The sequence below is a fragment of the Oculina patagonica genome, chromosome 13, assembly GCF_052425735.1.
Source record: "Oculina patagonica isolate OP01 chromosome 13, crgOcupat, whole genome shotgun sequence".
In the NCBI taxonomy this organism is placed as follows: domain Eukaryota; kingdom Metazoa; phylum Cnidaria; class Anthozoa; order Scleractinia; family Oculinidae; genus Oculina; species Oculina patagonica.
This window is the reverse complement of record NC_135770.1, coordinates 4,763,517-4,790,052: the sequence shown is the minus strand read 5'-3', so window position 1 is coordinate 4,790,052 and position 26,536 is coordinate 4,763,517. Positions and strand designations below refer to the sequence as shown.

Here is a 26,536-nt window from a genome sequence, read left to right as displayed (position 1 = left end):
AAAGCAAACGAGAAATACTTTCGATAGTCAAGTGAAAACTGCTCTTATACCCAATTAGGTCTTCGTGGGCTATCTGCTCTTACACAAAAGGTAAGCGGAATTTATTTGACTAGGTTTGTTTTTAAAGGGGTTTTGTCACAGATTTTAACAATTTTTGAGCCGCCAAAATATACATTTGTGTCGTAAGAAACCTAAAAATAATGGTCCATTTTTAAGATGCTATATTAGAGCTGTGAAACAACCAACAGGCGTCCAAAAAAAAAAAGAGACAACCCAAATAACCGAACCAAGGCTCAAGAATAAAAAGAGGCTTTGGCTGCGGAAACTGGCTAGGATGAAAATGGATTACAACTTAAAACCTTACCAAAACAATGAAACCGAAGCGAACAGTACGTTATTGTCTCATACAAATCCTTATATTTCGCGACTTCGTCGGTTGCGTAACAGAGTAATACGGACGCTCATATCTCTAGCTTGGGGCTATGTGTGGTTATTCTTGCGTGCTTCAAGCCATGCTCTAAATGTTATCAAATATTAAACCACTTTGTGGCATTTGTTTAATTTTCAATAATATCGATAATGATTTTAAACTGCCTCTTCCAACAATTTTGGTTAAATTAAATGAGCTAAACTATTTTAGCCTTAGAATGTTAACGCAGTAAGAAAATTTCCTGAAAGTTAAAGTTCTCTCGCTTTTCAGTCTTTTTTTTCATTTTTCGTTGGTTTGTAAATTTGTTTGTCGGCTTGTTTGTTTGTTTTTCTGCAGTCGTTCGTTTGTTTGCTTGTTTGTTTCACTGATACCTTCATATTTCAAAAAGAGTTTATTCCGCTTAAGGAGCAAGCTTAAGGTCACGGGGATTTCGCAGATTTTTGGTCTAAACTATTCTGAAATTAGTGGTAGGCAACTTAACCCATGAAAAGGATCCGTGCTCTTATAGCAAATGTTAATAACAATAGACCATTATTTCTACGACACAAATACAAATTTTGGCTGTTCAAAATCTCTTCAAATCCGTCACAAAGCCCCTTTCAGCAACAAAACCCTTTAGTTAAAATCAGCAAATAACCTTTTCTTGCCTCGATTTCAATTCGAAATGTTATTTTAACATACTAGATTTTTCATTCCATTAAGCTGTCTGTATTTTAACGAGAAAGTGGATTTTAATAGCTCGTCGAACCGTATACATGAACTAACGTCAGCGAATATTTTCGAATATTATTTAACTTCACAAAAGCTATTAGTCGATTGCGGCACGGTGAAATCCATTAACTATTATACGAAGCGACTTTTTAAAGTGTTATCAATATAAATAATCTTCTGGTAGATTATCTGTTATAATTTATTTAGGCGAAATTTTACCTTTCTTTATAACTTTTGCCGAAAAAAACTTTTAATCTTCCAATCTGTCGTTGCAGCCGTCATCGAAAGTAACAATTTTTCAGAGCGAAATTTATGATGGGGAAAAAGGTTTGCCATAAATTTTGCTTCTTTTCAAAAACCATAACATGAAGTGAATTAATGTTTTATAACTGGAAGAATAATTGGTTAGGTTCCTATTGTTTTTGCGGTTGAAATATTGAGTTGAACTAGTATCTTTGTCAAATTAGACATTAGACATTTTTCATTATGCCCAACAGATGAAAAAACACTGAAAGGATAAAACATCCTCCAAAAACATCCTCGTATGCAAGCAACCACTACGTTGTGAAACTCTCTGGTAAGCGATTCAAGTGGTATGTACAGCTGACTATGAAAATATTCCTAGTAAATGTTGTTTATCTTTTTCGTTCATTTTTTTTGTTAACTCGATGAGCAAAAATGTAAACAGTGTCAGTAACTGCACTGCTTTAGACCAGAAACGTCTGACTGAGCTATGACCAGCTAGCTGATAAATGTAAATATTCGATTCATTAATTGAGTGTCATGCTACTTCTTTGTGAGGATTGTGGGCAACACCTTAAATTAAATAGCGGCCGCAGAGCGTGTAAGTGTTAAGCACAGGTCGGAGGTTTCTTGTACTTGGAGATCTGTTTCACTAGCTAGGCAATTTTCTCAATTTTTTCGCGACACTTTCATGGAAAAAATTATCTTGGAGCCTGTTTTAGTCGAATTATGCAACACTGTGGCAAATTGCGATCCTGCTAGCCTTTACAAGACCTTCCCTTACGGGAGCAAAGAATACACTAGAAGTGTACCGCTTTGATATATATCTTTTAGGTCTTGCTCTTCAACGTACAGAAAAGCATAGCATTGTTTAGTGCTACCGCCGAAAACTACATGACAGTTTCACAGCAATAGGCACAGTAATGCCAGTGACAGAGAATTTGGTTAATATTCCTGTGATTAACAACATGCCTCGTGTTGCTTGTGTTTGTTGTAAATGCTCTCTGTAAACAAGTTTCAAACTAAAGCGTTTATAGATCTCCAGTAATAAAAAAAACGTAAAACCCACTGCGAAATATTCGCAAATTTTGCGCCAGGAGTCGTTACTAAAACGCTATTGTTTTATTTTTGGTAAATGTAAACAAAAACCTATCTAGAGAATGCTGGTTTGTTGACAAAGATTTTCTTAAACTTTTATCCTCACTTAAACCGGTTTTTGACACCTCTTCACGAATAAAAGCGCGAGAAAGCCTTTGTCCCGAAATAACAGGTGCTATTGCGCGCGAGAACGTGCGAGGAGCTAGGCAAATAAGGAAACTGTCTCCATGGCGATATTCAGATATTCAGAAAGAAAATGCCATTAAAAAAATTTAGCAATATTTCCCATTCATAGAATGAATATTTAGGGATCTTTATTATTGTAATTTGTTGTTGTAATTCAGTTAATCTCTGGTCTAATAAATATAAATTTTCTTAATCTAAATGCAAAACTGTATATTTTAGATTTGATATAAAAACTAAAATTGAAAATTGAAAAATGCATTTAGCTGATCTTTTTATTACGGCTGAGATTTTATTGAAATCTAAGCGAATGCCACGAGTCATTAGAAGACGGTATACTTGAAAACTTTTTTAATGTCAGCTTTCGGATGACCAACTTCAATGAAAATATCCCCTCGCGTTTCCGTTTTGAGATCATTACTTTTACAGTGATATATAAAAGTCGCTATCATAGTCCGCTACTTTGGATCAATTTATTTCCAAAATTGGGCAAAAGTTTTTTCAATAACAATGAAATTTCAGAATAATCTACTTTCGCAGTAAGGCATCAAAATGAAATTGATTAACCTAGACGTTCTCTGTTAATGTACTGTTTACTGCGCCAAGCCTGGAACTATTCAGTTACGTCACCGATCAGAGTAGAGTCTTCTCTCCCCTCCCCCTCGCCGCGCGCCGCGGGCTCGGGCCCGCCGCGCCCTCCGTCGTCCGGGGGTCGCGCGCCGGGTCGCCGCCCCCCCCCCCGGCCCCCGTCTCGCCGCCGCTGGCGGGCGGGGACGAGGGTAGAGTTAGATCAGAGTAGAGTCCCTGATAGCACCAAGGGACTAGTCAGACTTGATAATAATAATGGCAGCTACAAAACAAACGCAATAATCTAGACAGTTATGATAATTTATTTAACACTAGCAACGGTTATATTGCAATTCCTGAGTTTTTATTGCTTCACAGGCCATGGTATATGAGCTCATATACCATGGACCACAAATCTAAAAGGTGTACGAGTCAGCGAGAACAACCGGGGAGCTCAAATATTTCAATTCTGTGGGCGTTTTTAATAAAACAATTATTCCACTCGCACTTGTTAGGTATATATTAGAGATATATAGCCAACGAGGCGCGTAGCTCTGAGTTGGCTATCTACCATCTCATATCTAACGCAAGCTCATGGAATAATTGTTAAAAATACTCAAATATAAAGAACGAGTCGTAGCAAGATGTCGACCAGCCGTGATGTCGTGACTACTGCATAGTGATGCCCAACCTGCGATCAGACTTTGACCCTTCCGCCGCGAGAAAAATAACGCCTGATAGCAGGTTAAGTGAAGTCACTTTCAGTGCAGGGTGGGAGGTGGCAGGGGGGCGTTTATGTAAAATGACGGTAATGTGCGTCGGAAAGCCATAGAGGTATACTATTATTGTTCATTCACAATCTTTTCACTAATAGAGAATAGAGAGTCTATTCTTCAATGTAATTTAGGAAATAAAAAAAATATGGCATAGCGCCCTCCGTTCATGGGATATGGGAAGTTCAACAGTTGTGATGTGATGCGAAGGGACGTGACATGAAGATGGCAAAAGTTGACACCGTGAATTAATTGTTACTGAGATAATGTCTCCATGTATCATCTTATTTTAAATATAGCTGGATTTGCCAAAACGTGGTTATGCCTCTCGTTAATTTTTAAATTTTAAAAAGGATGTCAGACCAGTATTTCTCCTCCACTCTCTTATCTTTCCCCATTCCCTTTTTGTTGCTTTTTTGTTGTTTTGGTCTGGCACTTGGTGCAAACAGATACAAATTTCCGTAAACCATGTTTTCAAAAATCCTCCCAGGGCAATTACTAAGAAAAAAAGAATTATCATATTGAACTGCTACACCTTGAGGAGCTGCTTTTTGCAAACGTTTTAATTCCAAACGTTACTATTTTTTTCATTTGGTATGTGGATATATTAACATGATAGCAATAGCTACATGTGCTTATTATGAACCTGTTTTTATGGCATCCGCGTTCGTCCCAGCATCGCGATAATTTTCCTCGCATAATCAGTTAGCCGCTCTGATAATGAATTTGAATGCAGACGACATTAATTTGAGTGATTCTTAAACTTCTATCGCGGCGGTATTTACAAAGAAAACTTTCTAACAAATACGCCTAGTCTGATTTTTTTCTGATTTTATAATTGGTTTGACTGCTGTTACGGTAAAAGCTTCATTACAAAGAAATTACATCAGCGATTTTGATACAATCCACCGACGGATTAAATAGGATAACTAAAATTGACCGTCTACCGTACATTTCATTGTCTCATCGCCGCGAATCCTAAGCAATTGAAAGTGCTTGCAAAACATTTCTTCTCGAATGCTGAATTGTCTACTGATTGCGTGAAAACGGTTCGGATAGTCTATAATTCCTGCATCGTTTATCTGTTTTAATTTCTCGTGTTTTGTTTCCATGACAGGAAAAATAACAAAGTCTAGCCAGGTGTAGGCGGAAGTAACACTGATAAATTTCCGCGTCTGTTTCTTCTGTTGTCAGCCAACACCTTGTTTCGAGCTCACAGGTAAGAGTTTTGGTTTTATTCCTTTTGTATCTAACATTCAAACGTAGTGAAAAGGAAGAACTACGTTTAATATTAGTTTATATATAAAATATGCCTTGTTTGTTATATGTCTATATATTTTGCTCACAGAAAGTGATGTACCTCATTTTTGGACATGTTGATTCGACAGAGAGTTTTCATTTGAAACTAGCTAGCTATTCCAGTGTACAAACCTCGGCTCCAACAAGTAAAATGAACATTTTTGAGCTTGTTTAGGAGCCCAGTACATGTGCAAGGCTTATTAGAAATTTAATCGAACTGAGTTCGAAAGCGCTGTTTCATTTGATTTCATTATATTTCATTCGAAATCAAACATGTATATTTTACTGGTTCGACAGTATACGTTGAACGTCTGTGTCCATATGCACGGTCGTTTTTATAAGAAATGAGTCGCTATTTAGACAGGCTAGCTGCATGTTTTAATAAAGCCGTTGCATACAAATTTTGTCGTTTTCTGAACTCTTGTGCTTCTCCAAAGCAAAAAATATTTTGAGTCATATACGATCGCTCCGTAATACCAGCACGTTGCAAAGTGAAATGTGAACGAACCGCCAGGGTGCAATGACGTAGATCACAAACGGCATTCAAAGCCATAAAAAATATTTATGTTGTTAAACTAAAATTTTACTGAACCGTTGCAATACTTTCAGCAGAAAACCATTGCTTATAGATGAAGAAGTTGTATATTTTTTTTCATGAAGAAATAAGGCATTTTACTTAATGCACACTTGAAAAACAAGGTGGCCAAATGAAAACTGTTGTTTTGTCTTGCATGCTCTATATTCTATTTTTGAATCTTAGGCTCTACAGGAGGGCATAAGAGATTTTTTTTATTTTGAACAGTTTATACTAAAGCTACGTGATCTGAATTATATCAGTAAGGTAAGTTGATTCTAATAGGACTTATGTATTCAGTTTGAATTATAAAACAGCGCGATGGCTTGTTGTCATTTGTAACGTGCGCTTGACATTGGAAATCTGTCTCCGGATGCAGACACTACAATAAGAAACAACAGAAAAATTGAATCTTATACTGTATTTTTACCCTTGCAAAAAAGCTACAAAGTAATAAGAAAGTAAAAACTGGTTGTCTAAATTATCCACAGACTTTGAGGCAAACCGAGCCTTTACTTAGTCATTTTTTTTGTTTTTGTTTTTGTTTTTATTTGTTTGTTTGTTTCTTTTTAAAGGGGGAAAGTTAGTACCTAGGAAAAGTAAAAACTGATGCGTTACTTGACATGGTTTTTCATAACAAAACTGACGAATAGAAACACAAGTACCCACATACAATCACATTTACCCGTACACAACACATTCGCACAATCAGTGCTAAGCAGCATACGGCTATGTTGCATGGCATTTTTCGGGTTACTAAGAGTGCTTTCCAATTTTAGAATAGGCAACGCTTCAATGAAAATTCGCAAAAAATGGCACGCGCTGTAATGTTGTTGAATCAGTCGATGTCGTGTTCGGTCAGGAAATCAATATCCTAGATGCGAAGTATAAATTACTAAAACCAGGATTTAATGCCCTCCTGCAGGGATGATGTGTGGAGCCGGATTTGTTACTGATGTTCCCGGTTCATTAGCTCAAAAAAGTCCGTCCGGGAAATAGCTGTTATTCGGAAAGAGTTGGCATCAAGCAGTTTCGTTTTACCTAAAAATACATTAGCCCTGTAGATAGTGCTTCAGGCAGTCACGTAGCATTGGTAAAAACTGTCAAAGCATGTCATAAACAAGAAAAAATCGTCATCTGATCCCTGTTAAGCCTAAGATTTTAATTATATAGTGCGCGCAGAACAAACAAAAACAACAGATATTTATAGCGACCTTCCTTTCAAAATGTGTGCACATAGAAATATGTTTTTTTTGTTCACAGTTTCACGAAGTTAAAGTTGCTTTTTACTTTTCTCACAAGCAGTAGTTTACTGTTCACGTTTTTAGAATTACGGTTTGTTAGGTTTTGTGTCCAATGTAAACTATTCAAGGTCCGTATTGTATTAAATCGTACCGTATTTTTGTGAAATACTGACTTGCACGAGGGCACTGTTTTCTTGAATTTTCCGTTTGCATAGTCATTTAAAAAAAATTCTTCAAACAAAATTGTAAAACGAGACAAATAAGAAGGAAGCTTAAATCGATAGCTTATCCCATTATGATGCCGTAGATCGTAAAAAGGGCAATGAAATTTTGAATCCTTTTATTAAATTTCCCAAAAAAGCATATTATTATTATTAACTCGCAATACAGGCAAGTTTTTTCAAAACTCATTTAAGAGAAAATTTCGTTAATAACAACTTAATGGCCAAAGGCACTAAATTCTCTTCAAACTACGTTGCCTTATATAGTTAACCTATGCAAATTTCTGTTCAACCCTTTTTCATTTTAGACCGCCAGCTTATAATCAAACCTGAAAAATTTAAAAACGTTCGCGTTACAAATTTTTGGATTATAGCACAGTTACGGTTTTTGAAACAGTTAATGGAACCGCTCACAAAAGATCACAGACCAGTAGATATTTAAGAAAAACACTGTACTGTATTTTGGCTTTAAAACAAACCGTCTTTTTAGCTCAATCCCTGGAATCGAAGAAAAAATCAAATAATACTTTACTAGGGTAAAAACATCAAAAAAGTAATAATGTATCCGAAATTAACCAAAAATAGGACAAGGACAGTCAGGACTGGTAAAAGTCCGAGAGTTAGCGAACAAAGAACTCGAAAAAATTATCATTTTTCTTCCTTGAAAGCGTTTTCATTTCTCATACTTAATTTCCCCATTTAAAGCCAGGATTTCACGCAATAGTCTATGTCACTCAAGTAGCTGGTTTAACGAGGGAGTAGAGAAATAAACAAATCTTTGGCAGCAAAACAATTGAGCCACTTTTGAAAAAAATTATTCGGTATGTCATAACAATTTTCAGTGAAATTTGGCCTGACAACTCTTAGGTAAGTGAGATAGCAAGCAAATCCCTTTCAGTGATTTTCGATGTTTAAAATCGTTCGTACCCTTACATGAATTGATGAAGTTTTCACGTCCATAGTTGTTTTCTTGAGGTTGTTTAATTTTGAAAACAAACTATTTCAAAACCCAGACATTAAAATTGCACATTTAATTTTTTTTTATTAAATATAACTTAAGTTTACAAAAAATACTTGAACTACATACATGCACACATGAAAATGTAATAAATTAGAGCAATAAAAAGGGAGAAGAAAAAACTACCACTATAAACAAAATAAATTCTACTAAAGAAAAACTCAGAAAAAAAAAAACTACAAAACTACACTATGTTACACTACACAACATTATACTTTTTAAATTGTACATGTTTTTGGTTCCGGCTTGGATCCGACAAAAGCCTCGTATAAAATGTATTTCTTTGTCTTCCAGCTGCCCTCCCCCCCCCCCCCCCCCCCCCCCCCCCCCCACCCCCGCTAATAAAAAAAATAAGAAATTGAATGTATCCCTTGTATCAAAATCGTGAGAGACGGAGAGAGGAGGTATCTGGATTAGCTGAACACTAATCCATTTTTTATATATAATAAATATTTTTTTTTTTAATATATTTTTACCGGTAAATAAGCGCAAAGCTGCGTAAATTTAATTTTTTTTCACGTTTATTTTTTATCTGAAACCAGAAAGCTGCGTATGGCTTTATAGCATCATGCACTCCGTGAATAGACAATTGTTTTTGTTTGTTTTTTTGGAATGACATGCAGTTTTTCACTACAGCATTAGTGTTCATCATTTAAGGGGACGGAGTAAATTTTCTCAAAGCGTCCAATTCAAATTTTGATAGCGATATGCTACGTATAATGTCTTAACTCACAAATATCACAATTATCAACTGATCAATGATAAAAAAAAATTGGCACGGAATTTATCGTGACAGCAAACCCATTTTTTAATCTGTGGCACGAAAGTTACAAGAAGTGCTTTGTATAAACGGCATCGGAAGTTTAACAGGATTAAAGTCGGGCATTTTAATGTCCGGACCGTTCAGTTCTGATAAATGCCGCTTTCAATATCAATTCCATTCCACGCAACGTTCGCCGGCTTTTTTTACCTCAGTAATAACAGCGCCTTTATATAACTTGAATTTGAATCCGGTGATAAGGTCCCGGATGTAATTATCACTCGCTGAAAAGGATAAATATTCATGCTGTGCACGATCGACCCGATATTTTAGTGTTACTGCACGGCTCTCCAGGACAAAACGAACTCAGAAGCAACTGTTGGCAGCAAGATTAAAAAATCCGTGAAAAAGGTAGGAAACAAAAATTAGAATGGTGTATGATATTCTGTACCTTTTATAACCCTTATTCGTTAGTTTAATAGTCTTTAGATTTGATTTTTTAATAATGTGCTAAGCACATATCTATTTCCTGGCCGCATATATGCTGTGTTCATTTTTTAATTTATTCTTCATCAATCCACCGTTTTGTTAAACGGTCATGTCAAACTCTCTTTAAAAAAACAGCTGATGCTTTTGGGGGTAAAATATATAGACAAACTACGTTGCTACACTTCGGAGAAAGAGAAAGATGTGTCTTGTGTACTTTTTAAAATATTATTTCACCTACTTCATGGAAAAGTCTGTAATGAATGTAAAAAACAAAAAAGTGAATAATAAAATGCTAATTTTTCTGTCTTTGAAAAGAACATAATACAAAAGTAATAAAAAATGAATATGAATTTGACTAAAGCGAGATTGGGATATTTTGAGGAGCATAAAATGAAAAACAGATATCATTCTAACGATACGATTTATAATGTGCCCACTAGTTTTAAACGGCTAGTTTTTACATCTTTTATTTATTAAGGCAGGCCCAATATCATAGTAGCACAAATTATGTTCTACCGGAGAATGTTCTAGACAAGCGTTCGGCGTTTCATTCCCCATGGCTTTTTTTAAATGTAAATCTCTGTGCAAGGTTAGTAGCAGAGCCAGGGTCAAACACGGGGATTTATTGCACGGTAGTTGGTACCTTAATGTTAGTATTGTTAGCGGCTACTAATTTTAGCGATTTTTTCCGAGCAATATAAGCGACTATTTAATTTAGCGATTTTCCGAAAATTAAAAAAAAATACTAGGATATCATGTAAACCAGGTTATGATGAGCATATAGCTAAAAGATGGAAATAAAAGTTCAGTCAAAGAACAACTTTCTTGAAGTTAAACGAACACTTGCATCGCCAGAAACAGAAAGAACAAAGTTACCAGCATTTATTTTTTTTTTAAAAAAAAACCGTGTCGACTATTATTTAATTTTGTTTTCCTTTGGGGTTGGAGGGGGAGGGATTTCATTTAGCGAGTGTCAAATTTGACCGAGAAAAATTTTAGCGAGTACTCAGTGAATTTAGCGATTTTCGCCCAACTCGCTAAAATCCCTAAAATTAATGGCGCTTACAATAGTGACCTTAAGATCTAGATTTGTCATATTTTATAAATTACTCAAGGAAATTAAAAAAAATAGCACGCCTTTAGCTGTGGATTTTAATACCTTTTGAAAAGGGCACGCGGTGTAGTACAAAGAAACAAAATTAAATTTATAACGAAGAGGTGTATACACTCCAAGATACCAAACGTTTCCCATAGTTTAGTTAATCGCAAGAAATAACGTTTCATTCGTAATTATTACTTCTTCGGTCGTTATTTATCTGGCTTTTTAACATTAAAGTAGTTTCCTTTATTGCGAAATGCCTATTTCAAGACTAAAACAGCTTGAAAAAACAGTGGTCTTGCTGAACGCACAGTCAAAAAGGTTAGTTATACCTATTTCATCGGTGTATTTCTAAATCACATCGACTATTTATTTTCATGCCAGTTGCCACAACGAAATTTTGAAAAGAAAGTATTCTTGCAACATTAATTTATCAACCTGACCTCATTCACAAAAAAAATACACAGAACCGATTTTGGAAAAAAAAAACGTATTGAAAAGACTTACACGGTTTAAAAAATATTGAAATCTGCCTTTTCACGAAATAGCAGTGTCACGCCTTGGCATATTGAAATCAAAAAGGTCTTTATAGCTTTACTTAAATTGAAGGTACAAATCTGGTTTGGTTCCGGTAAAGTACTTTGTTTAGTTTAAAGTATTTTTGTATGCTTGCAGCTAATACGCAACAATACCCTAGGCAGTACCGTAGGCAAATTCTTGCTTAAAAAAAACAGCTTTTTGTGGAGAAAAAAGGCAGAAAAACTGAAATGCAAAAACTGGAGAGTCCGAAGTTATCGTTACAAGATATTAAACGAGAAATTTAAAAAAAACAGTAATGAATGCTTCAGTAGCTTTCTCGGAAATGCGCATATTTTTCAAGAGCCACTTATTAGAATTTCAAAAAATTTTACATGAAGATACTTCAGGAAACAAGTAACTGGATAGGCCTTATCACGGTTTTCGACGCCATCTTGACGAGTAGGCAAAGCGGGTAAAAATTACAGTGTTTGTATGGGAATCCGACGGCAAAAATCTTCTACAAAAATTGAATTCTGGACAACTTATGGATTGTAAAGTTAAGATGCTTGGCAAAAGTTTTTATTCGCCGAGTTTAAAGGATGTAGCTGGACTAGAAAGCGTTCAGTTACGTTTTTAATTTTATTTTAACGTGGTCAGCACGCTTAGCTAAAAAGCTAGTTTGCGGTTACGCCACGAAATAAAAATTCAAAATAAAAAAAATAAAAACTTCATTAGAAGTATATAAGTTAAGGTTGTTTGATCGCTTTTAACACGTCAATTGTGGAAAGAATTTGCTCAAAATGAAAAAACTTCACAAAGTAAAATTATATCCGGAGTGACAATTTGAACACCTTTGGTGAGAAATCCCATTCGAATCGCAGGCTCAAAATAGACAATTAGCTTTTTATCTGTTTCTGTGCTAAACCAAGTCGGCAGCTAACCGTTACCAAACCTGGTTTGTCTTTTTGTTGTTGTCGTTGCTTTCATCTTGTGTTTTTTGCCGGCTTTAATTACTGACCTCTCCGGGAGGTTAATTCAGGTTAAGTTATAAAACAGAGGTTTAAAATAAAACAAGACTGGGTCTAACGTAATAACGCACTTTTTTCACCCTGTTTTTTAACGAGAGTCTCGTTAAAACACGGGGTAAAAAAAGCGCGCGCACTGCACTAGTTATACGTTTGCAAACGTCAATCAAATGATGTGTGGGGTGAGGGCCAGTCTTTAATTGTATTTTTTTAGCCACTGTTTTACACCCCCAAAATTGTAATAACCTCACTTTTTAAAGCTTGTCGTTTTATAATCGGCCACAATCATCTCCAATAGCATGCAACTATCCTGTTTCATTTTGGTTGATTCTCGCCTTGGTGATATTTAACCTTTCTAACTATAATTTGAGGGGGTTTTTTTTTTCATTTTTTAGGTAATTTTGCAAATCGCCAAAAAAAATCTTAATGTATATCATGGTAATTAAAAATAGCTCTGATAGCTTTACCCTTTCAAGACGACAACTTTAGCTGAAAAAGTTATAGAAATAAAACAAAAATGGTTTTCAAAAAACGATTCATTAAGGCTCTGTCAATTAGATGAGTTTTCCTGCTAGATTTCATTATCCTGAATTCTCTAAATGTGATCAAATCGTGTCCAGTTGAGAATTTGTTTTAAAACAAACCAATAGAGGCTTTTAAGTTAAGTTTGTCATGAACTAAACCTTACACTTTACTACAATTCACGATTGAGATAAAGTTCTGAAACATTCTATAGCTAGGTTGTGATTAAGGCAAGACAGCTTCTCAATTTACTCAACAGTGCGATGACGAAGACGCAGTATGAAATATTACGTCGGCGAGCAGAAATAAACTTTCAGAAAGTACGGGTTGGACGATTCAAGAAGCTAGAAACAAATATCTTTGTAGGAAACCCGTCAATAATTTATTTGTTGTTGTGAAATAGCACTCAACAAATGAAGGAGAACCCATTTAAAAGCAGGAATGATTAACGATGCCGTGGATGGAAATGGATTGCTTTATTTAGCCGGTTTCGCAGTTTCCTTTTTCCACAATGGAGCAGTTTTGTAAAAAGCTGTCCTCTTTCAGACTTGCTATTCCACAAAATAAGACAATTTCTGCAGTTGTTTAGTCTGGCTTTTGAGCCAAATACAGTCACGCGTTATCGTTTTACCCACACAAGACGAATGCTACCATCATTAATTTACGTCAGTATCTTGCAATATCTTTTCAGTGGGTTTTGCATCCGCCCCGGTTTTCCAATTAGCACAATTGATAACAGATCAAAGTTCAGGTGTGTATTTTCTATGCATGACATTTTAAAACGGGGGAATGATTGATTGCGGTACATTAAATTGCGCTTAATAGCTTGTTTTTCTAAGTTAAAAAAGGCAAGGGCAATCGAGGGAGCAGCTAAATCGAAGATATTCTGCGAGCTGCTGATTTGCGTAAATGTTCTAAACGCGACCACCTCAATAGAAGTGTATCAAGAATCCGTTAATACTACAAGGTAAGGTTTTAAATCATGGGGCAACAGTCAATTTTGATCGCGCCCTAAGTAACGCAACTCTAGAACCTACACGCAATCTATATATCTAGAACGAAAACGTTTCTGACCAAACATAACAAATAATTCAAATGAGTTCCATACATCCGAGCCTTAACTACAAATCTCGGCATCTTTTAAAATTCCTTCCTTCCTTGAATCGCCATTTTCAATGTTCGCTGCTTCGCCGTTCGCCACTGGAAGTATAGAAAATCCTTGAATGCAAAGGATAGATTTAACTGGATTTGAAATAGAGCTGATCGTTTCCCTGTGTAATACGCGTTATATTTTATTTCAAATGTCGACTGGTTGAGTAAAAAATTTATCAAAAATTACGTACAAGCAGCCGGACATTCCAGATCGCGTTTGAAACAAGTCAACAACAACGCAAAGTCGCAAACGCAACATGCAATAAATCAGCGGCGACTGATAACTCTCAGCACGAACCTGAATTGAAGCTGTGAGAGAAATTTTTTGTGCCCTAACTCAAAAACGTAATATAGTCCAAAATAAAATCTTGTTTTATTTTGTAAAACATTAAAAAAAAAAAAACAAGCAAATAGCATTACGTGAATTAAAGTGCCGCTCAAAAGCTTTCATCCATGTTTTGCTTCTTCGATTTACTACTATATGCCATATATACATGCACATGGCGTCTAGATATTAAGAAAGCACGTGGCTAGGAGGGAAATAAGAGCGGTTCTATACCAAATTTGTCTACCGAGAGTTTAAAAGCGCGGAATAATTCGAAAGTTGCTTCTGTAACTTACTAGGTAGCATAAACGGCATATTACTGAATCAGTGATTCTGAAAGACCTCAAGAACACACCTAGCATAGATCACAGGAAACCAAAAAATAACGGTTTTATTTTATAGAATAATACTTGGCAAATGTCAGGAACTATTTTAAAGCAAGCGAGGAAAAATGACTAATGATCAAGAGGATGGAATTTCAATGTGAAGCATAATTCAAAATGTGGGTCTAACGTGTTTTTTTTTTAAAGTTCGACGCCGAGAATTCCTTAAAAGTTGTATTAACATAAAATTATTTTACGAGATTTCTTTTTGCTGTCAACAACCGTATAAAATAAGAGTTTATAACGGTTTTGTAATTTATAATTGAGTCATGCTTTTAGGTAGCGGACTAAGTGACAAGGTTAATAAAGTAAATGGCCAATTTGGATGGGACTGCAGGAAATATAAATAAACTTAGCTGTTTTGATAGCGAGGTAGAACATTCTAGATTTACACAACAGTTTCAATATTCTGTAAGTAGATGTTTGCTTATTGATGCAGTACCACCATTAAATTTCATAAAACATGCACTGATAAGAAATTATTTCAGTAGACTCAGTAAAAAAATATAGATTTTTTTGGCTTCAATCGGAAGTTAAATGTTTGCACTCTACTGAGCTTTCAAATTACTTCCATAAGGCGAATGGTTTTTATTTTGCCAGCTTTTCTAGGCGAACAAAATAAACCGTCATATTATACAGGAAATCGTTTACCACAGTTTTTTTTTATACTGACATAGTAAAACTTCGTTTTCTAATTTTATGGTGAAAAACAACTGTACGCGCGTACTTCAAGATTTCAGTCGTGGGCCAAGTATTTCATTAAAAAAAAATAATAACCCAGCACAGCAGATTGCAGGGCAAAAGCTTTATAAAACATAAAATGAAAATCTTGCGGTTTCGTCAATGCCAAGGCTTCTTCGTTTATTTAGTTTGCAACCTGAAATTAAACCAGATCTTCGTGTCGACTTCCGACGATAAACCGAAAAACGTCACTTGCGTCGCTCGCGATCGCGACTTCGAACAACTGGCGAAGGTTTTCCGAATGCATCCGAAGGACAATTCGAGACAATGGGGTATGTAATGAAGTTTAAAATGAATTTCAAGTCAAAATTGTTTAAACTAGTTTGATTTGTATTTTTCTTTGTAATCTACCTATAACCAGAAATTTGTCATTTCAAATAAACTCACTTATCCCTTGCACCTTACAGCGTTTCTTTCATGAAAGCTGTTTTTTTTTTTTCAAAATCCCAAAGTTGAGGATCAATATTGAAAAACCTCTAAAATTTCATTTTTAAAATATTGACAAACAAACGCACCGTATGAAAGGAAAGTACTTGTCAATGGTATTTATTTGAATGGTTGCACAATAGGGTTTCATCTTCAGACTTAATAAAAAAAGAACCACAATAATTCCTTTTATGTTTAGTTTGGGGATGAAGCGTCTGTGGAAAAGGTTCATGACAAGTGCGCCTTTTGGATCACGTTTTCCTTGTCTTGCTTTTCCTTGCCTTGCATTGGCGCGAGCTCTCAACAAACCAAGATTATTTTAGAAACAAACATCTTTTAATTCAGTCATCAAATAAAATAAGTGACTATGCTAAACGCTCTCAAAGATTTATCTGACAAATACCATTTCTCCGTAATGGACTTATTCTTCTTGACTTATCTGTGTGATATCGATCAGTCTACTTGGACTACTTGCATTTTTTTTTCGTGTCGTGGTTTACGCGCGATTTGGAAAAGATTCTCAGTTGCAAATGCAGTTACACAAAAGAGCTTTGATTGTGAAATATCTCTCTTTTCTACCATTGTGCTTGATCGAAACATCTATATTTAAATGCGTCATTTCGTTCTTTGCGGCTGATTTGTGAGACAGTACAATTGCACAATAAACGGACGACAGCTTTCAGTTCCTAGAAAACCCACGCATGCATTTAACCTAATCACTTCCCAATCGGAAAACTTTGAACTTCAAAGTCTTGGTATTTTTAAGCATTAGATTACTCATCGTTTACTTTTGGTCTGAATGCGTTTCATCAATAAATCAAAGTTGTCGCAAATGTACACTTTAGGAATGACATAAAAGCTTTCTGTTGAAGAGGCTATGATTAATTGTCAGAAGCACATCAAGTTCTGTTTACGACCAAGAAAGCGCGAAAAACACATTTATATACGCTGTAGACAGCTATTTTGTTTAATTGCTCCCTGCAGCTCTTGCTTCTCAAACGTTAACGCTTCATGCTCTTGCTCTAGCATCAAAAGGTAAGTTTGACCTGTCCCGCAAAATAGCAACAATCTCGGTAACGATGCGCTAGTAAATTTACGACTGGGACCGAAATAACCGCGTGGCTTAAACTGGCACTTTTTGATAAAAAGAAAACTTTAAAGCTTTGCGTACCGCGTACTTGAGTCTTTTCTTGCCTTACTGTAAAAATCGCCATAAACAGTATTCATTTAGCACCACTATAAATGTTTTGTATAAGTTCCCGTCCACACTTACCAGGGTAAATTTAAAAACGCATTTTTTTTACCCGGATAGGCCAACCGTCCTCACTAAAACGGTGTTTTTGGTCACCGAAAACGGAGCTTTTAAAAAACTCTCAGGGGTTCGTTTTCAAATTTACCCGGGTTAATGTGGACGGAAAACATTTTACCCGGCGTTTTCAAATTTTTCCGTTTTCAAATCTACCCGGGTCAGTGTTAACAGGGCCTAAAAAATCATGTTTTTTTTTCCACGCTTGTGCATAGTGCAAAATTTGTTCCTTTTTTTCATGTGTTCACTTTTTTCTGAAAACAAGACAACTATATTTAGGAGGGTGGCCAATTCAGAAAAAAGCCAGAGGTAAATGCGTAAATAAAGAAATATAATTTAAACAATGAAATACCTAAAACCTTTATTAACAGTTTTGAAGAGAAACTCCAATTTGCAATATAGGATATTATAATTTACTTTTTTGTTTTTCTCTCGGAAATTACAGTCCTAACACTTTATCGAAACAGCTCTCTTGTGACAAGCGATATGCAACAGAAAATGGACACCTTTTTCTTTCAAGGGTAACTCAGGCAGACTTGCTTGATTTTCGAAATTGACTCACCCTAAGTTAGACGTCTCAACAGCTTTGACGTGAAGACCGGCGATTGAAGTGTTGCCTTCCGTCAGCACTGACAGAGCATTCTTGCGTCATTCATTGCGTGCAGCCACGCATGTTTTGGCTCTGGAAATTTCTCTTTTTGTGCCTTACTGAGACCTGATTAAGCTGGCCCATCTATTAAGCAGCTATTGTAACGTGACACTTGACACAGTGGGCTGAACTAACGAGCTTTCAGCGACGTTTCTTGACGACTTGAGAGGCTTTTTCTGGGCACTTATCGGAAAACTGGATATAACGGAACAGTTTTCTGTTGATCGCGTAATCACATCTGATCTACGCGAGTTGTAACGGCTTTATACGCGAAGGCTAACGACTGACGCTACTGTCAACGCGTTGGAGGAACGGGCGCTGCGCGCGCAAAAAATAACGAACTTAGAGCGCGCTTTGAAGAACTTTCTATCAGCTCTATTACTCGCACCAGCACGCGCACCAGGTGAAAACGCTTTTTGTGATACAAACTACGTGCGCATGGGTGCGATAAAACAGTAAAAACTGTCATAAAACAACGGTCGGTGGTGATTGTGATGATACACCTTGCAAAAAGAATATATGAATGCCGGAGCACATTGGTAGTACTACTTATTCTGTGGGCAGCGACAGGAAGTGAGAGAAGAGTCCCGCGATTGATAGATAATGCGGCTGTAGTACAAACTAACTATTCTAAATGCGGATGGCGGAAAGGTTTACGTCAACACACCAAGTTATCCACAAAACCTGTGGCGTATTATGCTAACTCTACCGCAGCACGCCGAATCTTACTACTTAGTGGCGACATCAGCACAAATCCTGGACCAAGTAAGGATGGTGTGAGAGTCAGTAAGGATTACCTGGAACAGTTTGCAAAAGCTATTAATCCGCGATCAAAAACCTAAACATGCTATATTAACATCCGCAGCCTGAGAAACAAACTGGAAGAGGTTAAACTTCTATTGTATTTGTGTCGCTTTGATGTGTTGTCAATAACCGAGACCCATTTGGATGACACGATATCGGACCGTCAGTTAGAAGTCAAAGACTATAAGATAAAAGAAGGGACCGAGGCGTTGGCACAGCTGGTGGGGGTTGCGTGGTATATGTGGCCAGGTACATATGTTCATCCCGGCTGAGAGTCTTGGAAACACAAGAAGTCGAGGGGATGTGGCTGAAGCTGTTAATCGACTCTAACGCTTTTGTAGTTGGAACAATCTATAGACCTCCATCGGATGGAGCATTTTATGAACGGTTTCACGAGATTCTGGAGAAGGTATGGATGAAATACAAGAACGTTGTCATTGTGGGTGATTTCAATTGCGATTACGCGCAACGAAATGGTGACATTGTGTTGTCAACCACCGGTAGTAAGTACAGAATCACTTTTCTGGCTATACCGTGGTTAATAACGAGCCAACAAGAGTGACACGTGACACCTCTACACTATAGACCTAGTCATCGCAAGCAGAGCAGGGCTTATCAGAACAACGTATCTGGAGCTTGGTATCTCGGATCACATGTTAGTGTATGCTTGTGTTCAAACAAAGTCCGAAGACCACCTCCGAAAATAGTCAAAGGCCGCACCTTTAAGAACTTCATCGGTGTGAATTCATCAGGGATTTAGAGGACGCCCTCTGGTCTGTGTGTTCTGCGTTTGATGATCCTGATGACTGTTACTGGGCGTGGTCAAACATCTTTAACGACATCTGCAACAGACACGCACCTTACAGGGAAGTGAAGATCAGAAGTCAGTCTCTCCCGTGGATAACACCGCAGATACGCCATACAATGAACCAGAGGTTTAAAATCCTACTGATGGCCAGAAGAACAAACAATGAGGAACTCTGGAAAATATACCGCGAGCTGCGAAACAAAGTAACGTTAGACGTCAGAAAGGCAAAGTGCAAATATTACACAGAGCTATTTGCTGAGGTAAAAGATTGCAGTCCTACTGGAGGCTGATAAAGGAATCTGCTTGCTATAAAACATCCTTACCAATTATGGCGATGACAGGACCTGGCGGAGAAACCGAAACATCAGATCTGGCTATTGCGAACATTTTGAACGAACATTTCGCTACAATAGGAGAGAAACTAGCCAGCGGCCTTCCTCAAGCAGAGCGACGGCACCCCTTAGCAAACCTATCCCGTGTCGCACCCACGGTAATGACAATTGATCTAACAAAATATTCTCAAGAAGGCGCTTTTTAAGTTGAAACCAGACAAAGCAAGTGGCCCGGACCACGTTTCCTCCAAACTTCTAAAGTATGCTGGTAATGTCATCATACCGTCACTGATGTCTGTCTTCACTGCAAGTACTGCATCCAATTCTGTCCCTGCTACTTGGAAATTAGCTAATGTGTCGTCATTGTATAAAAGTGGTGACGAGACAGACAAGCATAACTATCGTCCGATATCCCTTTTGTCCGTTCCTGGGAAGCTGATGGAGTCATGTATAGGCTCCATCATCACCACGCATATAACAAATCACACTTAAGAAGCAGGAACCAGTGGGCATATAGAAAGGGCTACTCGACAGAACTACTGCTGGTGAAGATGACTGAAGACTGGAGAACGGCGCTGGACAGTAACCTGATGGTGGGAATAGTGTTTGTGGACTTCCGCAAAGCCTTTGATTCTATATCCCACTCGCTGCTGCTACAAAAACTCCAAGGGCTTGGCATTTCAGGAGACCTTTGGTCTTGGATCAAGGACTACCTTTCAGAAAGACACCAGGTCACGGTAATAACGGCAGTCGATCCAGCCTACAGACAGTGAAATTTGGCGTACCACAAGGATCTGTCCTTGGTCCTCTACTTTTTGCATTGTTCTGCAACGATCTGCCAAATATAACCGATGGTAGTGAAGGAGAGCTTCACATGTATGCTGATGACACAACCATCTACGTCGCGGCCACAAGTCCGGACATGGTAGCCACCGTGCTAAATTACATCTTACGGAAATTATATCGCTGGTGTTGTCAATTGCTGACGCCACACCCGGGAAAAACAGAATATATGCTGCTATACCGAGGATCATTTACTGGCCCTTTACAAAGCATTAAGCTTGGGGAAAATAAATCAGGCAAGTCACTTCAGCAAGGTGTCTAGGTGTCCAAATAGACAGTGCACTCAAATGGAACATTCATGTCAAAGAACTGTGTAAACGTTTCACCAGAAACTGAACCTTTTAAGATCATTGTATTTTTTGCCTCCTGCGAGAGTAGACTTTTATTTTAAAGTAATTTTACCGTCTGTAATGTACGGTATGATAGTCTGGGGGTCGTGTGGCTCAACACTTTTTAGTGACTTAGAAAAAATCCTGTGCGTGCCGCAAGAACGGCTTAGACTGGTTCACCCCAGAAGACGTACTGCGTCAAGCAAGTGGATACCATTGAGGCAAATGTACATCCGCAGGGTACTTTGTTTTGTCTTCAAATGTGTATCTGGAGGTGCTCCAGTCCAATTACAACACTTGTGGACGGAGCAGAAGACTAATTACAATCTTAGAAGGAAAAATTGCGTCAGTACCAAGACCAAAGACTGACTTTCTCAAAAAGTCGATTACTTATGAAGGGGCCACATTATGGAATTCTTTGAATAACGAGGCCCGCCTTAAAGAATCGTTGGCAAGTTTCAAGGGTGCTTTGAAAGTATTAGGGATTTAGAGGTTGTGTATTTTTGTTTGTTTGGAATGCTTAGTTTGTAGTGATTAATTTGTTATTTAAGGGTTTAGTTAGCTTCAATAGTAATTTGTAAACACGACCACATCAGCTATGCTGCAAAACATTTATCGTGTATAAATAAAAGCTTTTATTTTTATTATTATTATTATTATTATTATTATTATTATTATTATTATTATTATTATTATTATTAAGTCATTTGGATTGTGTTTATTCAAGTTTTTAATAATCGCATGTTATAATTTTATGGAGCGCAAAATGTGACGGGTCACGTACACAAAACGCATATTAAATTATCCCAGGATTTAATCAGTTTGCTCTACGACTTTCTTTTAAGAAATTAAAATTTATTTTTTGTTCATTACCAAAATATGATGAAAGGTGTTCTGCACTGTTGCCAATGGAATAAAGCTGTTTGAAATAAGGCAAACTGAGCTAGGCTATATGTTAAGTATAGAAACCTTTCTCTTTTATATTCTGCGTTTAGCTGTGAGTAGTTTGTAAGCCTTCCTAACGTACACAGAGGCGGCGGAGCGTTTTGGAACGTAGGGGCGCTAAGACTGTCCCAAAAATACTCGGCAGGTTTTCATATTTGAAGCAACTTTTGTTTTTTAAGCATTTTCTAGACCGAAGATTTCCAAAGATTCTCCAATTGTTATTCGAAGGCCAAACGAACGTTTCCGATCATTTTCGAACTTTTCCGAAGATAAACGAAGTTTTCCGAAGACTTCCAAGGAAGTTCTGAAGATGTTCGAACTCACTCGCGATATTTTCGGCACCAAAACGTGGGGGGGCTGTGCCCCCCAAATTTTCGTTTGGGGGGTTACAGCCGTCTGCCCCCCCCCCCCTGCTCCGTCGCCTATGCTACATATCCTTAGCTATCTTGACAGTTATGAGAAAGAATGCCACATTTCAAACTGCCTACAGGCAAATTCGTTAGCCTGCCAAGTAAGCCAGTAAACTAGTGCCCAGCCATTCCCGCTCACTCGATTTTGGCGCAAAATTTATTGACGTCACCGACACGCAATTCGTTCCCAGGTTCTACACTCACAAAAGAGAAAGACTGGGTTTCCCACCGAGTGTTAAGGGTCAATTATTTCAGCCACTGCCCATCTTTTTCAGAAAGCAGTGGTGATCTGATTTTGATATCTGTGTCAAAACTGACTTCTGCTGGACTGAAAACTTTTTCTTAAATATGTGGCTAGCATGTCTTTCGCTGTTTAAATCTTACCTTTATTTATATGTCCTTTAATCAGGTCGACTTTATGTAAAATAAGATAAGTTCATTATTCCAAACAACTTTAAAAAAACTTGTTTTGCATTGGTCAGCGGGCTTAGAATCTTAGCTTATTTACAGTAAATATGTTATTTATTGTACCGTGCCGTAAAAGAGTATGAAAAAATGCTAAAATCAGCTGGAGTCAAATTCGTGAAAGTGAGCTTCGACTTTTTACATTTTCTGGCTTTTTTATCTTACGTGGTTTGTTAGTTATGATATATGATTAATATTTTTAAATAATTTAAAAACTCTAGAACTTATTATTATTACCAGTAAAGTTAGAAAGTTATTTTCGGGGGTCCTTTTATAAAAGAAGCTATACCGTACAAGTTTGCTAGAGTTTACTCGTACCTGAAGATAAGTAACAAGAAAACGTGTCAAAAGCAAAAACTATCAAGATAAATTTAACTACCACATTTTGGCTTTAGTTAAGTTAAAATTTAAATAATACATAGTGTGCACGTCAACTTTGCCTGTTACCTGATAAATAAATTGTCTTCAAATTTGTTGGGGTGGTTTTATAGCTAAAATTAAAACACAACAGTTATACACAGCAAAATCTGCAGATTAATATCTAGCAGTGTCTCTTAAATTAAAACTGTCCTTTATACGTAAATAAAATAACAATTTTATCGTTCAAAAGGGTTTGCAAAACTCTATTTTGTTATCTTATTATTCATTACTTTATTTTCTTATGAATTATCCACGTCGGATAGTTTCCCTTAAGGAAGATCGTACACCGCAATTTTTTTTAGATTTTTTTTCATTCTTTTTTTGTTAATCTATGACAACATCAAAACAATATGGGAGTTTTGTACACTTTTTTACACATTTCATTACATTCAGTTGTATTTTGGCAACGTGTGTACGCGCACCCTTCATAGTTTTTCATTTGTCGTGTTTTGCGTGCAACATTGGTCAAGCTTGGTCACGTAACAATGATTAATTGATGTTTTTAAACAAATTACTACGTTTGTTTGTGTATAGATATGACTTTTCCTTCAGTTATACGGCATTGTTCGACTCATGGGAAAAGCAACGTACACGGAATTTACCGCAGCTGTGCAAAAGTGTTTTTGAACAGCTTCACGGATTTTAAAACCGAGTTTTTAGTGCGAACTGCATTGATGTAATTGCGATTGTTCTCCCAATCGTGTAGTTGTGTCTCCAACTGGCATTTTTATTTCACATTAATTTTTACGTTATATATAATAATTGTTGTTTTTCTGTTGCAGGATTGTGTCAGACAAAAGCATCGTGAATTGATCAAACATCAGCCAGGAAAGTCCATAATTCGCCCAAAATGAGTCTGGAAAACAACACGGAGACACAACTGACTAGGAATTCGTCCACCTATCTGAGTCAAATGACAAATATCGAGCTAGGGATAGTGGTCGCGCTCTATGTGCTACTGTTGTTGGCCATAATAACTGGAAATGGACTCGTTCTATCGGCATTTTCCATCAACAAACGCCTGCGGACAGCAACCAACACGCTGATAATGGGCCTAGCAGTAAGCGATATTCTTGTAGGCTTTGTATCTATTCCCTGCTGGTTGAACATTTTCACATCATATCACAAGCAATCCCCCATCAGCCCGACTTCGTATCAGTTCTACATTACGTTTGATATCTTCATCGGCGGAGCCTCCATTCTTCAACTTACAGCGCTCAGCATGGAACGGTGTCACGCAATCGTCCGACCGTTACGTCACAGAACGCTCTCCATGAAAGTGTATTACGTCATGATCGCGATACCCTGGCTGTACGCCGCGGTGGTGGCAAGTTTACAACCCGTGCAGTTTCACCGTTGGCAAGAGGTTTATACGCTTCTCGTGGCGACCACATGCTTCTTCGTTCCTTTTATTATCATTTTCTTCGCTTATTTATCCATCTACCGTTTCGCTCGCTCCCAGCCGGGAAGACGGAAAATTTCCAAGCATCGAGCTGTGAGACAAGCTTTTAAAAAGGATCTTAAACTGTCTGTCACGCTGGCTTTCATCACAGGGCTTTTTGTCGTCGCCTGGCTCCCGCTATTCGTCGTGACCATGATCGGGACGTATTACCCACAATACCTCCCTCCAACCCGAGGGACGGATCGCGTGCTTCAGCTTGTCAAGTTCTGTCACTATAGCAACAGCGCGCTCAACCCAGTCGTGTACGCTTTCCGGAACAGCGAGATGATTGCAACCTTCCGCTATATTGCGCGTCGTCTGCTTTGCAAAGTAAGCCGAGAGCCTTTATCTAGAAGCTCGTCTTTCAAATCAAGCACAAGAAGGTCGTTGCAGACCAGTTTAAAGAGATCTTCCTCCCTGAAGGGTGGAAGCAACAGAGAACATAATGTAAACAAAGAAGAAATTGACAGAAACTGTAACTGTGCAAAGAAAAGCGAGACAATGGTGTTCATGCATTCAACTGTTTAGCTCTAAGCTGAATAGGAGTTTAAGTCAACGGAAACTAGGGCTTTCCACAAGTTGCTCGGCAACTTTTTGGCAACTTTTCATGTTTCGAGCAACTTTTTTCCCTTCGAGCAACTTTTTTTCCACTCGAGCAACTTGTTGCATTTTGAACAATTTCCAGACCGAAGATATCCGAAGATTATCCGAATGTTGTTTAAAGGCCAAACGACCGTTTCCGAAGATTTACGAAGTTTGGCGAAGATTTTCTAGAAACGTCTGAAGACCCTCGGCTCATTCTGCATTAAAACATTCCAAAAAAATCCTCGGCAAACATGACGTCATCACTTTACAAATTCTCCCTTTGATATTTTATTTAGGTCCTTCTTTTGCTGTAACATTGCATAAAACTGCTTAGAAATCTTTTTTTTGTTTAGAAATGTAACCCTCAAATGGAAATTAGCATATATTTAAAGAAATTATCTTGATTAGAAGCAGCGTTTTGGATTTTTTGGAGCAACTTTCGAGCAACTTTTAATATCAGAAGCAACTTTTTTGGAGTTTTGGAGCAACTTTTGAGCAACTTTTTGAGAAATTTCGGGCAACTTTTTGAGAAATCTCGAGCAACTTATGGAAAGCCCTAACGGAAACCACAGTAACGATGGCAACAAGAACGAACCGACACAAACGCTTTAAAGGGACTGTGTCACGGATTTTACCAGATTTTTAAACAGCCAAAATTTATATTTGTGTCGCAGGAAACCCAAAAATAATAGTCCATTTTTTATTAAAAATTTTGATATTAGAGCAATGAAACTGTTAACGAGCATCTTTGGCTGCGGATGGCTCGGATGGAAATGGATTGCACCTTATAAAAGTTAGGCTAACGTTTTAAAGTTGTTCCGCGCGTCAGCCAAAAAATCTATATTCATAGCCGTAGGTTGATTTCTAATCACAAATAAAGGTTAAATCTTCCTTTGGATTTTCAAAGACATTGTTTTTTGTGGGTTAAGTTGCCTACCACTAATTTCAGAATAGATTACACCAAAAATCGGATCAATTTAGGTTTCTGGGAAACTGCTCACCTACCCCTCCCCAAACCTAACATTAACCCTTCCTTATCGCTTTAAGCAAAATGTTAGGTTTGGGGAGGGGTAGGTGAGCAGTTTCCCAGAAACCTAAATTGATCCCAAAAATCTGCAAATTCCCCGTGACATTGCTCCTTTAAACCGCAGTCCATGGTTCTGTATGCGCGTCAAGGAAAAATGACCATACTTTGCGTTTTATGGACAGTGGGTTCCACGACGGCGCATTGTCAATATTTCTATTTGGAACTGAACGCCGCCACTGCATATTGAGCCGAGGATAGTTCCGAAACCGATAGAATCTCTAAATAGATAAAGGCATTTAAGTAGAATGTAAATTGATTTTTTAAATCGACGTTCTATCTACGGCGCCGGCGTCGTGGTTGCCTTAAATAA

The 26,536-nt window shown here is 37.4% G+C and overlaps 1 protein-coding gene across 4 annotated transcripts; it reads left to right on the top strand.

Moving 5' to 3' along the window:
* Window positions 1-1,416: 1,416 nt before the first annotated feature.
* Window positions 1,417-25,337, top strand: LOC144635390 (trace amine-associated receptor 1-like). Of its 4 annotated transcripts, none has more exons than XM_078494500.1 (3): window positions 1,417-1,468; window positions 1,639-1,731; window positions 23,907-25,337. In XM_078494500.1, the coding sequence occupies exon 3, from the start codon at window positions 23,964-23,966 to the stop codon at window positions 25,080-25,082; it is 1,119 nt and encodes a 372-aa protein (XP_078350626.1). In that variant the 5' UTR covers window positions 1,417-1,468; window positions 1,639-1,731; window positions 23,907-23,963; the 3' UTR covers window positions 25,083-25,337. The 4 variants fall into 4 exon arrangements, with proteins under 4 accessions (XP_078350626.1, XP_078350624.1, XP_078350627.1 ...); XM_078494498.1 differs by lacking the exons at window positions 1,417-1,468; window positions 1,639-1,731 and adding exons at window positions 5,211-5,224; window positions 6,107-6,145 and having other exon boundaries at window positions 23,896-25,337; XM_078494501.1 differs by lacking the exons at window positions 1,417-1,468; window positions 1,639-1,731 and adding an exon at window positions 9,487-9,532 and having other exon boundaries at window positions 23,896-25,337.
* Window positions 25,338-26,536: the final 1,199 nt, after the last annotated feature.

Bases quoted from the DNA above. Each gene is read 5' to 3' on its own strand.
- LOC144635390 (XM_078494500.1), top strand. From the start codon at position 23,964: ATGAGTCTGGAAAACAACACGGAGACACAACTGACTAGGAATTCGTCC.